At 38.9% G+C, this 17,258-nt stretch overlaps 1 protein-coding gene across 2 annotated transcripts in view; it reads left to right on the plus strand.

The window, feature by feature from the left end:
• The window catches only part of SLIT3 (slit guidance ligand 3), a 528,649-nt gene that overhangs the window by 320,230 nt on the left and 191,161 nt on the right, over window positions 1–17,258 (plus strand). For both annotated transcript variants that reach the window (XM_074883610.1, XM_074883609.1), the window contains exons 7-8: window positions 726–797; window positions 6,020–6,183. In XM_074883610.1, coding sequence (XP_074739711.1) covers window positions 726–797; window positions 6,020–6,183 — 236 coding nt within the window. The remainder of the gene's footprint in view (window positions 1–725; window positions 798–6,019; window positions 6,184–17,258) is intronic.

Raw genomic sequence — 17,258 nt, forward strand, 5'->3', positions numbered from 1 at the left:
GGAGCAGCACACTCAGCTGTTGATAATCGAGTCAGTTCATTTTTCATAAGAAGCGCTAAGGGGGTCTCTACCAGCAGCTGAGATCATTTTCTCTTTAAGCTCTGCTTTGATAGAGCAGCAGAAATCCTTACATGCCTGGGTCATGACATGTTTTATTACGGTCTGTTCCACTACCCATATATTTTTTCAAAAGGAAACCATAGAAAGGGTACCCATCCGTCTGTGTGTTTTCAGAAGGGCAATTTGAGCTGTCTGTCCGTATAAGCTGGCTGTGTTAACAAGCCTGTGAGAGTCAACAGTTCTCTTTTTGTGTGAGAGTGAGCGCTTTAAGTGCAAAGCTTTCATATTGCAGCATGCGGGTTTGATGTTCCTCCACTCACGTTGCACCAGGTTTTCAAGCGAAGTGTCAGCTAACCAAAAATCTGGATCTGTTCCAGTAGTTGATAAAAACTCGTCTCCTGTACTCCTTGGTACTCAGACATGGTGAATAATAACCTCCATCCATTCTTATGCAGCTGTTGGTTGCTTTGCCCTAACAATATCTTTCATGATGCATTACAAATTGTCTGAGGTATCGGTCAGTATGTCTTAACTGCTCGCAGCCTGGGAGATTTATTATCAAGAGTTTTAGCAGCTTGTTTCTGTAAATAGTGTGTTGGTGAAGAAATGTAAATAATTGATCAATCTATTATTCTCTTTTCTCTTTTTTTTTTTTCTCCTAACAGTACTCTCAACAATAACAACATCACCCGCATTCCTGTTACCAGTTTCAATCACATGCCAAAGATCAGGACTCTGTGAGTAATATTTTTGAATACAGTAATAATAATAATAACGGTGTTAGCCAACTCTTTGGATATCTGTCGTCTTGTGATAATCTTGTTTCAGTCTCTTCCTGATGTGAACAATTTGCCCTGCTCTCGAGGAAGACGGTCCTGAACATCCTGACCCAGTGAGGGCCGCGGCGGGCAGGGCTGGGCCTTGCAGCGGGGCCTGGCCCACAGGGACCCCCCACGGCAGGGGCAGCCTCGGGCACCTCTGTGGGGCTGGGGACAGCTGAGGCCAGGCCCGGACGTCAGCCCACGGGTGGGGACCAGCTCAGCCGGGGCCCGTGGCCAGGCGGCGTGGGCCAGGCAGGGCTGGAGACCCGCGCTGCTGCGGCCTCGCTGGGGCAGGGGCTGGGCGGGAGTCCTGGGCCAGGCAGGGCTGGGAGAGCCCGGGGAGCCCCTGGTGAGCCTGGGCAGGGTTGTAAAAGCGGCTGGTGCCCTCAGGACCCTGACAGCGAGTTCACTGGATTTACCCAGGGTTAAGATTAATTTTATCAAGATGTTGAATTTACTCGGAAATGAAACTGGCATTTTTTTTTCCTACATAATGTGGAAAGTGTTCCAAGCTGAAACATCATCAAAATTGTGAAAACTGCTCAGATGGATGAAGTTTTTTAATTTTGTTAATATCCTGTGTTTAAATCCTATTTCCTTTCAAATTCAGAATACTAATTTCTGAAAAAAATATTTTAAAGAACTTGGAAAAAAGCTTCTTTTCCAGATACTTTGTGAAACAAAATGTCACTGATTCTGATATATTTTTTATAAAAGCTTCTCTTACGTCAAATCCACTTTTCTGTAGCTGGGCACCATTCCACTGGAAAAGCTCTGATCAGCTTTAGTAGATCAAAATACAAAGACTGTGAAATTAGGCTGTGTGCATTTGTATAATTTAGCTATAGCCTACCAAAACCATTTTATTTAAATAAATTATTCCTTTAAATTCCTTTACGGAATATACAACCTCGGGAAAAGTCATGTTTAAATGAAGTCTCTCTGTTTTTTCCCTCCAGAATCTGAAACTCAACCAAGATATATTTATTCCTAAAAGCAAATAAAGGGAAATAGCTAGCCTGAAAATTTTTTGTGACACTGAAAAAAAAAAATTCTTCAAGGATGCTACATATGCATGTGTACAATAATATTAAATAAGTTAACAGAACTGACGAAAAAGGGCTCTTATCTATGTAAGATAACCTCTGCTTTAAATTTACATTCTTCATTACGTGGTGACATTCATAGATCTTAATGTAAGTAATTAAATGGAAATTTGATGTTTGTCTTCTAGAAGAGAATGGATAAAGAAGATAAAGGTGAAGGTTGAGGTTCCTGGAATTTTGCCTTTTCTCATTCAGTCACAGTGGTCCAGAAATTTGGCCTGGCTTCTTCAGATTAGTCAGTCTTGTCTGTTACCAGAGCTCAGTGCCTTCTGCCATTTTCCTTTTAGTTTAATTTCGGAGATGGCTTTGTATGTAGCTCCCTGGAGACTTACACTGACTAATCCCCCTTTGCTGTAATTAAGGGGGAAAAAATAAAAAGAAAAAAAAAAAAAGGGAAGGAAGTCATAAATAGGATTTATAAAGGGAAGCTTTTATATTGAATTCTGAGAGCCACATTTTATAGAGCATGAATGCTGACCCACTCTAAAAGGATTTGCTGGAAATTTAATTTAGGGTCTATGGCTAAAAGGGCACCTTTGCAAACTTGCATTCGTATTCATTCACCTCATGTTCTGTAAAGGTAGTTTCATCAATATCAAGTGGCATGTTTCAGTCTTCAAAGGCTGCCAAATAACATGCAGTACTCTTCTTAGCAGTTCAATATAGGGATTAAAAAAAATCCTACATAGACAGGTGGAAATACAGTAAAATGGTTTAGTTTTCTTTATTTCCTTCCATTTGTTCCAACAGAGGCAGAAAAGTCATTAAAATAGTAATTAATATAAGATAAATACAGGAATCAAATAACATTTCATAATTTCTTCTGCTGATACTTCAGATTAAAAATTCTTCCTCTATCCCCAAGTCATTTTACCACTTTTCACCATTTATACTTCATTAATTACAATTATTAATAAAGCAAGTTTGCATAGCTACATGTTACTCAATATTTTCTGAATATCTTCTGTTTACAATTTAGGCTAATACTGTTTTGATATAAACAAGTTTTGTGTAAATGGATATAATACCCTAACAACTAACATACACCAGAGCACATTTAAAACTGATCAGTTTTTGTTCACCTATGTAAAATATTTATACAAAGATGTTATTTGGGGGGAGATGTTAATATTGTCTCTAGTTTCCTGAGAAACTAGAAACTCTCTAGTTTCACTTGAGAACCTGTTTCTCCTGCATTAATATATAACATATAATATATAATGAACAGTTTGCACGAAAGGAGAAAACTGTCAGAGGCATAATGTCTGAATAAGATCTACTATTTAATCTCTTGCTTGTTGATGCAAATTCAGTCCAAATGGATCATGAATGACGTTCATTGCAGTTTGGTGACTCTCCTGTTTTCTTAAAACATTATCATCAGTTTGTACACCTTCTCAAATAGCTTCACATTTAGATGTGCTTTTTTTTTCAGAAGCTTTTGTAGGGAATTCCTGGTCTGAATGTTATTTAAACAGGGACAAGCCCTTTTTCCCACCCAGCTGAGGCCCAGTGTGTGGAGAGTGTTTTCCCTATGTGTCTCTTTTACACACTAGTGAGATCCATTAGGGATTGCTTATGCCACAGCTGTGTCTGCTGTGATAGTTCTGTGGATAAATAGCTTTTTCTTCATGGCTCTCAAAACAATCTGTTCATTTAAGAAGAACAGAGAAGGAAAAATAAAGAGCATATTCAACTTGAACATGACCTCTCAGGGGGAAAAAGAAGACAAGTGCTAGTAAAATTTGAAGCACTTGAAGAATTCTTTAAAAAAAATCAGATCTTCTGTGCTAAACTTTTTTATTTAACTGTCTTTTCTGTTGCTAAGTTTCATGGATCTTTTAGCCTTGATTGGAAGTGACAGGAATGAGTTTTTATTGATCCTCTTTCCATTGCTTGAGACAGCTTTATTTATGTTAAAGCATGTCCACCATACCCATTTGCTTAATGGTAAGTGTCCTGTTGTCTCGGCATGTGTGAGTGGCTGCTGAGATACGGAATTGCATAATTTCTTTTCATTTTTTTTATTAAAGGGTAAACTGAAAATGTGCCAAAGCACTTCAGTGCTTTTCATGTTCACAGGGAATTGGTGTATTATGCTTTTGAAGTACTGCGAAAAGTCTTTTTGTGGCTGTATTCATTAATGTGATTATCAAAAATATATTCTAATAGTCTGCTTTGTTAAGCTCGATAGGCTCTCTACATGGTGTCCTCTCAAAAGCAAACTGTAGATTATCTGCGCAAAAAACTTGAGCAAATGACAAGGTAGGGCTGTGCTGAGGCAGGCAAGCTGGCAAAGAGGTGACAGTTTGCACTACTAAAATGGGAGAACCCAAAAACCAGCTATACGAATTCAGTGAGGAAAAAAAACTACTCCCAGAACTGAAAAGCTGCCCCTTTTTGTGAAATCGTGGTTTTATTACTCTTGCCTGTTTACATCCATACAGGGGATGCAGGGAATGGCATGGGATGAACTCTGTTTCAGTTCCTGAAGGAAGATGATTCTGAGTATCATTATTGACTGCTGTGGTGGGAAGGGATAATACTTTGAGGATTTCAATGAAATGCTTTCTCTCTAAGTTAGAACAAAATTTTACTTAGGATGGTTTCTGGATAGATGGTATTTGTTCTCTTTTCTTTGTGAATGTATGTATTTGTTCTTTCAGTCAACGGTGAGTGTTCCAGGAAGGTTAATGGTTCATAATAACAAAACATTTTGTTAGAAATCTAACTTACTTCAATTAAATAGCTTCATAATCCCTAAACACGAGGTTTTCTAGCCATCCTACTAAAACAATTGTTTTACAGTGCTCCCAGGAGACTAGTGTCTTCCATCTCTACAGGATAAACTCTCAGTTCCAGATTCACAGTCTTTTACTGTGATTGCCCACCCCAGACATACAAATCTGGGGACTGTCAGCCAGAGTGCCACTGCTGACCTGCACTGCTGCTATGCAATATGAAGATCTCACAGATAGACAGTTAATTTCTTTGGTGGATGGACAAGGCTAAATCCTGTGCACACCAATTGTGTGGGGTTTTTTTAAATGTAATGCCTGTAATATTAGTGAATAATGCTTTGTCTAACCATTTCTGACAGGATTTTCAATCTGTTTTATCATTTCAGCTTTGGTATAACACTGCAAATGTAAGATTCATTACAAGGAATAAAATAATTAATGTCCCAGGCTTTTGTTTTGACCTGAAGTTTGGTAGCTATTAAAATTACTAGATCCGCTCCACGAACACATCATCATTTTGCAGACTTCCCCCTGCAATGCGATAATGCTTCTGCAAGTCTAGTGCCAGGCATGAAGCAGGCTGGGAAGGGAGCTGTATGGCTAGATCTTCCATTGCAAAGAATGGCCACAGCATTGCTGTGTGGCACGACCCTGTCGTGATCCCCTTCTTCGTCATGAGTTGAAAATTCCTGTCTAGAACCTGCATACTTGCGTTAAATTGCCACAGTAAAAAGAGCATTGATGAATTTGTACAGGCAACACAGGAATATACAAGGTACCAATAGCCTCTGCTGTGGGGAGTCACCCTCTGTCCCCCGCTCTCCCTCTCTCTCTCCCAGAGGAGAGAGAAGAGGGAAGAATCACCTATCATCCTGTTTTTCAGCCCAGCCCTTGTGTTTATGTAAGCCATCCTTTGAATTCACTCAGAGATACCACATTCATGCAGATATTTCTGATATGACATCACGGACAAAGTGATTACTTGGAGGAGTCTTAAATTCTGCATGTTCTTCTCTCTAGAATGGCCAGCTCATGATTACCTGTAGATGGGTAATTATTGAACTCCATTCTTCCAAGATATTATAAATAATAGCAGTAATTTATATATGGACAGTTGTATATTATATGGCAATGTAGACAGTCAAGACCCAACTCGGTTGTGACCACTAACCAGCAATGATCCGACTTGCGCTGTAGTGAAGAGCCAGACAGACTTGTACTTGATTGCTCTGGTTTGCGTCTTCTGTTTAAAAAACTACTGATAACTTTAGGGTTGTTCTGTCTTTTGTAGGCGGCTTCACTCCAACTTCCTGCACTGCGACTGCCACCTGGCTTGGCTGTCTGACTGGCTGCGGCAGAGGCGCACTATCGGGCAGTTCACCTTCTGTTTGGCACCTGTAAACCTACGGGGTTTTCTTGTGGCGGAGGTTCAGAAGAAGGACTTTGTCTGCTCTGGTAATTATGCCAATTATTCATTTATCTATCAGCTGATGGTTTTATATTGATATTCACATAAAAACAGAGTGGAAAATTACTGTGTTGTGTTTGAATGCCATTCTGTAGCAGTCCTGTTTGGTTTTGTCATTGCTAAACTGTATGGGAGTAGATCAAATTGCTAATTTTTTCAGCTTTATAAGAATTATTGGATTCCAGTTAACATTTCAGTTCTCAAATTATTTTTTCTACTTTAGCATTGCCAATGATATCAACATAAGAAATCAATTAAGTGTGGATAATTTGGTATTTCTCAAGTGAGGACCTCTACTGTTGACTGGAATATGAAAGAAAGGAAATAGAAAATGCTAATCTGAGTCTGTTGATAAATGATTGGACTACAGAACATGAGGAGCAGATTTTATCCCAGGGACTGAAACAGGGTTCTTAGGGAGCCAATGCACTTCGCTGTTCTACAAGTTTTCACACTGGTAAATGAGGCTGATGGTACATGGCCAACTCACAAACCATGTGTCGATATGTTGGGCCTGTTCATCAAGTCTCTGGAACTGCACTTGGCTCTTTTGTGATAGAAAAGCATTTTCTTAAGAAGAAAAAGGAAGAACGAAAAGAAGAGAGAGAAAAACAGAAAAATTGGAAAAAGAAATCTCTGAATTTGGCTGTAGGAAAGAGATCTGGGAGGAGAGAGGCATGGCAGTGTGTATGCTGTGAAAAAAAAAAAAAAAAAAGGAAGATAGCAGACACAAGTTGGGAGATAGTTTTGCAGGCCAAATGGTAAGTAACACGGGGAGCTTGTTATGAAGCCAGTGTGAGTCCTAATCTTGATAGACTGAGAGTCTTGTGGTATTGTGTTCTTTCTCTCACAGCCTGTGAGCCCTAAAGCTTTATCCTCTTGGTACATGGGTTGACTGATGCAAATATGGTACAAGTGCTCATGCTAGAAGTGTTTGTAGCCTTTTTTCTGGGGTTTCATTTATATGTGACAAAGAGAGAAACGGTTGTACTTTGAGAAGAAGGGTTTGATCCCCTTAACTCTAGCATGGATGGTAAATGAATGCCCAGCCCTGCAGGTGTGCAGGAAGTGTTTTGGGTGCATGGAAGATGAAGTTGTGCACCAGTAATTTTTCTGTCACGATTTTCAAGAGTGCTGAGCAGCGTCTACGCAGTTGTGGAGATTTGATAATGCCCAGAATATCTGATAAATTCCATCAAAATTTTAACTAAAAGAAGAGTTTAAAAATGTCCCAGTCTTGGGAGAGGAAGGATAAAAGAAATGGATAAATGAATTCAGTTATTAGCAGAATCTAATTTTACCAAAGAGGTAACCACAGCATTTTTTCCTATGAAATGAAGTTTCAGATGGGGCATGAGCTTAGCTATTTGGATTTATGATATAGTGAAGTGAAGGAAAAAGGGTTGTTTAAATCAGGAAAAGAGATAATAATTGCTGAATGAGAAATGTAACATGGACAGAACTCATCTAAACAGACTTTTCTGTGCAGACACTGACTCCAAAAAAGAAAAGCTTTTTAACAGTTGCCTGCTGGACCAAGAACACATAAGAGAACTCTCAAGATTGGCCTGCTTTTTTATAAAACATAAATTAACAGAAATTAAAGGAAAGAAGCTTCCAGTGAGACAGTCCATCAGCTGTATCCCCTAACCCTCATTTGGGAAATGAAATACACTGAGAAAGAAATGCATTTGAAGAGCTCATTTTAGTGGAGGATTTAGCAGAGAACTCAGCATAGTGCGTGCTAGTTCGACAAAAGCCTACATGGACAGCTAGTTTAAAGAGGATATAAATCTTCTCTGCTTCTTATTACAGTTCATATTCCTGATTTTACAGCATAATTTTTTCATGTTTGGCTATGAAGTCAAACTAGGACAGGAGGTGAATAGTGAACTGAACTTGTCCCTCTGCAGAGGAATCTTATACAATTTAAGCTTATATGAATCACAGTAACTAGCCTCAAGCTGGCAGTGAAAGCCACCTTTGCATCACAGTTATGAAGAACTGAAATACAATCTAGTGAACTACTTTGTTTAAGTATAGGTTCGGCATTTCAAGCACTTGTGTTTTTATGGCAGTGGGAATATCATCACAGCAAAAGAAAACTCAGCTTTTCCTTCATTATAAAATGGGCTTCATCAGAGCATTCCAGTTCAAAACTTGGGCTGTTACATACTTCAAAGCAGAAAAAGTAGAATCAGGTAATTTGGGGAAAGAAGAAAAACATCCTTCTAAAAACTGACTTCTGGTTATTTTTTGAACCCTATGCAAAAATAGGTTTTCTAAAATAATTTTTTGACAAATGTTCCTTTGGAAACAAATTTTGAATGCTACATAACAAGAAATAGTGTAATTTGGAAAAGAAAAAGTGAAACACTGATAGAGAAGTGCCATAACTGGAACCCAAATTGCTTGATTCCTTCTGGACACAATACTACTAGTCCTGTACAGTGATGTTTATAAGCATTAGGTGCAAAGTCTCTCAAAATAATGTTGCTGAAGTCAGAGTTATGTGCAGATGTATCTGTGTAAACTGCATCATACCTGTAAACTGAGAGTCAGTCTTCCAAAATGTTCAGCTTGTGCACATAAATTACAAAGATGCTAATTCAAATGGCACTTGTAGGCAAATTGTGAGCAGCGGAAAAGCTATTCCAGGTTTCACATGTTCATGCCCATGAGCATTTGGCTCAGAACTGTAGGTAAATGTGTAGGATTAAATAGTGGGCAGTTGCCTGGAGATAGGTTTGCAAATATGTCTAACTGGATTTGTGTTCCTGAGGAGGCAGGGGAAAGGTCATCAACAGAACTGAGCAGGGTTGGGACTAGATGGCCCCTCACCATCGGGGGAGAGCTCTGAGTACTGCTGGCAGTCTTGTCACCCACCAGAGTGTTCTGGCTGGCTTCTTCAGCAAGCTGTCCCCTCCTCTAGAGCCACCCCTGACAGAGCAGCCTTCCTGGGCCTTTGCCTTAAAGCCATCTGTTCCCAAAGAAGTCTCCAAACAGGCTCTTCTTCCTGCACAGCCGCTTATTGAGCTCGGGATGTGTTTGGTGAGACAGTATGTTGTAGAAGGGGAAACTGTGTGGCACCAGAGGATGAGTGTGCCGCTGATGTGCTGCACATAGACAGCATGGTGTATTTGTCCTCTCTCTCCACTGTAACCTTGCAATTCACTGCCACATTGCCGTGACAAGAGAAAACAGTATGCTAAGCAAAGACATATTGTCAGTTGAAATACTACCTGCGCTCTGATCCTTGGGAACTGTTTACTTCTATGTTCCCTTAGCTAGCAGAGAAGCATCTGGGGGTGCTGGCTTATGCTCAGTACCTCTTAGAGCCTTCCAGACTTTGCTTGGATCAAATCCAGCTTCCTTCCCATGTTCAGATGTTTCACTGTTGAACTGGCTTCTCCTTCTCTAAGTCTGTCTCTCTAACTCTGTCTGTCTGTCTTTCTCAAACACACATACTCTCTGCCTATTTGTCTGTCTCTTGTCCTCCTCTGACCTCCTTAGGGTAGTAATTTTACTTCATTTTCCTCTCATATAAGTTTTATTATGGCTCTTTGATTTTTCTTCTACCTGCTCTTTACTTATTGCAGTGGAAATTAATCTACATATTGATCAGTTACGTCAAGTCATAATGTGTTTCCTCACCTGGGTTAGTGTGGCTGTAAAGCTTTGCAATCTGAAGCAGTGGGTTCATGAAGTTGGGACGTGGAGTGTACTTCAGCACTGCTGTCCTCAGCTAGCTGCTGTCAGAACAGTTCTCTACTGGTTGCTTGCAGAGGACACTATCTGGTAGATAAGCAGGCAGAACCCGTGGGTTGATTTCAGTGAGTGGTGGGAGGAAGTTGATTTTTCTCTTGTAGTGTTGCTGTCAATTCAGAGGCAGTATGTTAGCACTTGGTGTTGACTCTGAAGGTGCAGGTTGATACAGATTTGTTATAGTTTTGGCCAGTAGCTTGAGGTATTTTACAGTGGACAGCGTTTACAATGGAGCATGCAGATTGGATGAGATTTCTTAGAATAGACCAGAAATTGATATTTCTAACAGTTAATGAATTCGTGCTTTTCTCATGTAAGACGCACCAAAGTCTAAAATCTTGACAATGATTTGGAGCTGATTTGTCCTGTATGTCTTGTAATAGGGAATTTAGCAAATTTTAAGTGTAAAATATGTGAGTTTTAAGTACTTTTCTAAGATAGTTTTCTTTAATAATTAAACAAACATTGTAGAGAAGGAAGTTGGATCCATACATCATTCTCTTTTCCATTAGAAACCATTTTCTCTGATTCTTGATCCTTAGTTCCCATTCGGAGGATCTACAAGAACCTAAAGAAAATCAAGATACATAATTTGGAATAAATCAGTTAAAATTCAGTCTGAAATTGATGCGAGAGAGAACTCATGGCCAGAGCCAAGCGTCTAGTGATTTCTAGCTAAATAAACTGATACTGATTTTAAGAAAATAGTGGATTGATCCAAATCTCAGTTTAAGATCTAGAGTTTCTGATTCATACAGGGAGACTGCAGCTGAGGCATAATAAAGAGGAAAATATGTTAGCTTCCTGCTGCTTAATGCAGACTGGAAGCCCTAATGAGGAAGCAGATTTATTTGTTTAGGCGAGGTCAAATGGTCTTAAAACATAGCTGTTACTCTCTGGCCCAGACCACAAAACTCAGTAGATTGTCTTGCTCCATTTTTCTCCTAATAACTTCATAGCATATTGTTAAGGAGACAACCAACAATGAGTAACTAATAAAATAGCACTCCTCAAGCTTAGTATCTTAATGAGAACATTCAGAAGATGCCAAAGGAAAAGTGTGTGGGGAGAGGAACTCCCCCCCATCTGCTCCTATTTAAAAGACTGTGCAGTAGTATATCTGTGTAACTAGCAGCAGGTTTGCTGCTTTCAACATGGGAAGTGGAGGTGCTGCCAGCACGCAAGATTGGTGCTCCCTGGAAGCTAAAGAGAGGGGAGGACTATTTGCTAATGATGCAGGTTTTGCTAGTACTGGGCAGCAGCAGTTTCTCCTGAGGGAGCAGAATGGTTTCTCTCCATGCAGTCCATCCCAGTTCATGCAGAGAAGGGCTGTTAATGGCCCTCGGTTTTAATGGTCGCAGGAAACTGGATAAACAGAGTGGGAGGAGGCGGCCTTTTTCTGTGTGCCGCGTGTGAATGGTCACTTTCTGCCGTGCTGCATGTCCTCCTTGTACAGCTGGTTTATTGCTTTTAGAAGTGAGCTTGACCATTTCATCTAACTTTGACCTCTTTCCAAAAGAGTGACCTAGTGACCTGTGAGTCATATTAGATAAATAACATATTTTTTCTCACTGTTATTTCGTACTCTTTGTGACCATCAACAGACCCAGTAAGTGCTCTTACAATGGAGTCTATGCAGGACTTTCAGTGCTGCATGACTTTTAAAGCCTTTTGGTAAAAATTAGGCTTTAAATTTTGTCTTAGAAAATTTTTGTGGAACTCTGATAGAATTTTTACATCCTGTTATAATTTGCTACCACAAACTAACATTGACACTGAGTCTAAAGAAACATTTCAATACTGTGCATTTGTTAGTTGCTTCTCCAGTGGAATCCCATAGGAGGTTTGGAGAGATACTAATCGTTATTTATCAGAGTTTGTTTGTTTTCTGTTTCCATTAAGTTTCTTATTACAAATTTAAATTTACTCTAGCACTAGCAGTTATGTTGTTTCATACTGTAAGAATTTTCTTCTTGAATTGCTTCGTATGCAAGATGCCACATATGGTGTTTTTTATTTGGGGGACCATCTTGCAAATCTGAGAGATAAATATGTATTTATTAAGGCACTTAATATTTTTTTGAAAACCAAAGCTGAAAATTGGCTTTAAATTACAGCATATTTAGTTTTACTGTCTGAAAATGATGCCTTACCTTTTCAGTATAATTACATTTTTTCTGGAATTCCCTCTCCCCCAAAGCAGTATGTGTAGCTCTTTAATGCTTATTTAATGATGGCAGGTTGGGGTATAATTATTGAGCCATTGAGCTTTTGAACTGTTGCTGTAAGAATAACGTGATTAGTTTTTACATTAATGTCCAAAACCAGTGGCTTGTTTTATTACTAGTATGTTGGTAGTACTTTGGTGTACACGGAAATGCATCATGGTGGTCTGTCCTGCTGCGGATCAGTACCACAGCCTTGTTCTGAGCTAGTTCTCAGAGAGCAGCGGTGTTAAATATGAAGGAGCAGGGTTGACTTTGAGTATGTGGCCAAGTCTTTGTATTAAATCAGTAGACTTTCTCTGTTCAATACATGTATGTGATTGGCAACACATTTATGAATATTTAATTAGTAAGAGTAATTAAAAAAAGCATAGAGCTACTTATAAAATGACTGCAGAATTCCATAAATGAATAGGTGGCGAATACAAAGTTGCATACAGTCAATATCCAATTCATGTGAATTTCTGTTTTATTGACAGTGAAATTTAGTGATGTTATATAGTTGCATTAAAAGTGTGGCTGGTTGACCATGGCCAGCTGCCAGACACTCACCCAGCTGCTCTCACTCCCCCTCCTCAACAGGACTGGGAAGAAGACACGATCTGTGCCAGCACATCCTCCCCCTCTTTATTCTCTACTTTGCTGTTCGCAGGGCTGTTTCTCACACCTTTTTCCTCACTCCTTACTGCCTGGCACCGTTTTGTCCTTTCTCGAATACACGCTCCCAGAGGCACTGCCAACCTCACTGGCAGGCTCAGCTATGTCCTGCAGCAGGGCTGCCATGGAACCAGCTGTGCCCAGCCCGGGGCAGCCCTGGCCTCTCCTCACAGAGGCCCCTGCACCCCCCTGCCACTGCATGGGCACAGACACCCCATACCAAAACTCAAGGGATCTCCTGGCTCATTTAATTAATCCCTTGTAATGGCAGGCAAACGTGCTCAAGTCAGAAGATCCATGAAAAATTTATTCTATAAGTTCCAGATACCATAAAGAGCTTGAATGTAACAGAGGTCTCTTGCAAAAGACCAAAGGCAGCAACCTCAGCCTGTCCCAGGAGGAAGGCAAGAAAGGTCACTATTGCCCTGTGTTCCTTAGCATGTCCCAAATGCCAGAGAATTTGGTCCAAGGAATTCCGAGGTGGCTCTGGGAAGAGATTCTTCAGTCCTTGCCCACTCGTCTGGAAAATAGTGGTACCGCACTGCAGATCTGGCCATTGGGTGAGCTTGTGACGAGGCTGGACCCCTCGGGTGTCATTACATGGAGAAATGTCGCATTCTGCCCAACATCCTCTGAATAGCTGTGTCAATCTGCAGTGCTTCTGATTGAGGTGAATCCCATCTTCCTCCTCTTCCTGAGGAGACCAGCTTTTGTGCTGAGGCAGGGAAAGTCCTATGTTAGCTGTGGCAGGATGCAGTGGGGCGGAAGGGCAGAAGCAAAGACAAACGTGCAATCAAAATCAAGTTGTATTTAAAACTTCTTTTCAGATACCAGCAAATCAAACCCCAGGGACTCAAAGCATAGTCTTAAACTATTCCTATCCCTTCCATAACTTTATCAAACTTAATTGTGAAACAGTTCAGGTTTTTTAATGGATAACCTGTTTAGAAGGCTCTTCCAGAACTATATTCCCTTCATGGGCTTACAGTTGATCATGACCATTATCTATCATTTACCCTTGTACAGGTGGTATCCTTCCAGTTAAATAATTTATCTTCCTCTTCATTTTTATGCTTGAATATATTTATAACTTCACTGTATTATTTCTGGACCTATTTTTAAATGTCACTTCATATGCACCTTCAAGACTGCCGATACAAATTGTGGAATTGGCATTAATGAGCTTACTGTGCATAGATGCCATTGGAACTGCAAAAGCACTTCATCTTTTAAGACTTTCTAGTAGCATTAGTTTTTTAGTCTTTAGCCTGTTCAGAAAGAGCAAATACTATATAAAACCAGAGAACCAAATACACGCTAAAAGCCTTTCCTTATGGTGCAACAGTCAGAAAGTTAAGTTCTGGCTGCTTTTAGGAGAAAATGCCTGTGTTGACAAGGCTGGAGAAAGACCTTCAAAGAAAGGCTCAGAGTGGGCATGGGGCATAGGAGATGTTCAAACTCTTAACTTTTCAATCCATCCTATTGAAGACTTTGATGGAATAAATTTCCCTGAGAGAAAAACAGCTTTGTCATAGTTTTGAAAGGCCTAAAGTTCTGTTTTATTAATACTTCAGAAGAAATCTACCTATTAAACCTCAGTTGTTACAGGTGAGCCTGCTTCTTTGTTCTACTTTCTTCCGTTTTGTTTAGAAGTATTCCATAAATTTTGGCACTATTATTGTTAATTAAATAATTGTAGTATTAGTGCTTTTAAGATAAGATAATGTGAAGTAAGGTCTGATTTACATAAGTGTTACTTTACTGATGTATTTTGAAACATGCAGAGTAGGTTTTTGTGAATAAAGTAGGCTTTGTTCATTACGCCAGACCTTCCTTTCACTGCAGTTGGGTATTTCCGTTATTACTCCTCAATATTTGTTTGTAAACCAATAGGTGTTGACTCCGCCTCCAGAACAGTTGTGCTCATGTGCCATGAATTTTTAACAGATAAATTTACTGTTTGGGAATGTTCAGCAAAACAGTGAACTTGAATCAAATAATGAATATTCATGACTAGCAAATTTTTGCATACCATGAACTTGATGGTATTAGCATCGTCAATTAGGGGCTGAAGTCACTAATCATAAATACTTAATGCTGTGCTCAGCAAAAAGCTGTTGAACAACCATAGATGGAAATATTTGCATAAACCATTTGCCGTACATTCCTGTAGAATAAACACATTTGTACAAATTTTTCTCGCTTAGTGGAATATCTTCCATCAATAAGGAATGTTAATTTTGCAGGTAGTCAGTTGTGATTGACTTGCCCATATCTCTCTGCAGGACTATGCACACTCGTGTATTTTAGTACTGGGATGCAAACACCAAACAGGAGCAATACATCTGCTTTAGGTATCTTTTTGAGATTCTATTACTGGGAGTCTAGTCAAGACTATAGCTCATGTAGTAGTAATTGATTTCAGATGTCCCAGCATTGTAAGAAGTTCCATTGAGTTATTTAATTAAACCACAAAAGGTCATAATATATCCAGAGATTTGCAATACTTGTAGTGTTTTGTTTATTGATCAATAATTTCATGTCTGCTATACTTAGAATGATTTAAAGTCACCACAGATTTTTAACCAGTAAATCCTGTCAGATTTATCTTAAAATCCATTAATATTTTTTACAAATAACTAACATTTGCTGCTGGAAAAGAACTGTTGCAAAGACAATTGGATAGGTGAGGAGGTAATAAAACACGCTACTTAGTGTGCCGTAATTGGGTGTCAGTGCAAATGAGATTATTTAGTTTATTTAGTTATTGCAAAATTTATTTTAAATGCCTGTGACATTTAAACTGTTCATTTATACACCATAACCATTCTGTTCTAATTGTAATATCAGTCTATCTGCTGCTCTTGAAAGGCTAGAAGCCAATGAGATGCTTATTTGAAAAAAGCACTTCATTCTCTGTAAACTGCTGGGTCCTAAGTCCCTCCCCTGTCTCCTCTGTCCCCCTAACCCATAGTCTGAGACTGTAAAATAAAGTGATGCAGGCTAATGGCATGCCAGGTATTAACTACCGTAACCATTGAGGCTGTCATTCCATTACATCAGGCACAAAAAGCATAGTAATTTTTGTTAATCATGTTCCTATCCTAGCTTCCACTTTTTGTTAGTGTTCTTTTTTTTAACAGCAAAATATATAATAGAGTTGATGATTTTTATCTCTTAAGAGAAAAATATAATTAACATGGTGAACTAGTGCTGCTGTGTAACAGAAGAAGCATGAAATGACAAGATGACAGATGGTAAGAACAACTTCAGAAGGGAAGTAAGATAAATGCAGCTTCTTGTCTATGGCCATTTCCTTTTGTTGCATCCATGCTGTAAGGAGTTTACTGCACTTGTGAGGACACAAAGAGGAATCCTGAAATATTTTTGCTTTTCCTGTGTCTTTTCTTTTGAAGAACTATTGGCAGCAAAAGGAAAATTCATTTTTAGATTTCAAATATCCTTTTTTAGAGGCTGTATTGCCCTGGGGCCCTTGATCTATCTGTATGTTTATACTCTGCATACCTATGAAAATCATACCCAGATTTTATTTTAAGAACTTTAAACTCCATAGCCTATTAAGACTTGTTTTCTTGACCAATCCTTCCTCTACGACTATAAAACATTAAACTGATTGAACTTTCTGGTATTTTTTGTGCTTTAATTCTGTAGATCTGCTATGGAGCTAACAATAGATCCTCGTTTAATTGAAGCAGTTAAATCCAAATCAGATTTGAAATTCTGTTTATAGCATTATTCAAGAAAATTTTACCTTAATAGATGACTACTTGTGTAAGAGCTGATGGAAGGTGTGCTGGATGCCTGTTGAGTATGCATATATAATACAATATTTTGTTCTTTGCAAAGGAAAAACATAAGCACAAAAGCATTTAATAATGATAGAAATTTATGCACAAAGACTTCTTATGTCATTAAAGTTTACAGAAATCTACAGTCTAGATGTACTTTTACTCATGAAGAAGAAAGAAATTCACCAAATTTAAAGGACTGTATTCATCATGGAATCAAAAGTATTTTTACTCTAAGCACAAAATGTCAGTCAAAAGTGGCAGGAGTACCTGAGAATTCAAGATTATAATGAGAAATTAAGTTTATAAAAATACTCTTTTTCCATCCTGTTTTAAGTGACATGAGAAAACTGATCACTCATTATAAGTGGAAAATAGAGTCCACACAAAGACAGCCTCTTTCTTTTTACTTTACTTACTTTCAGCTTAAGCTGCTATTTTTTCATCCCATTTCGGTTGCATCTGCACTAAGAATAAAGACATTATATTGCTTTCTCTCTCTATTTTAACATCATGTACCTCCCTGGTTAGCTAACTGGTTATTTGTTTTACTCAGTAGCCATAAATCAAAACTCTGTTCACATAAAAGCTCCTCTTTCGTAGTGA

This window comes from Strix uralensis, chromosome 14, assembly GCF_047716275.1.
Source record: "Strix uralensis isolate ZFMK-TIS-50842 chromosome 14, bStrUra1, whole genome shotgun sequence".
Lineage (NCBI taxonomy): Eukaryota > Metazoa > Chordata > Aves > Strigiformes > Strigidae > Strix > Strix uralensis.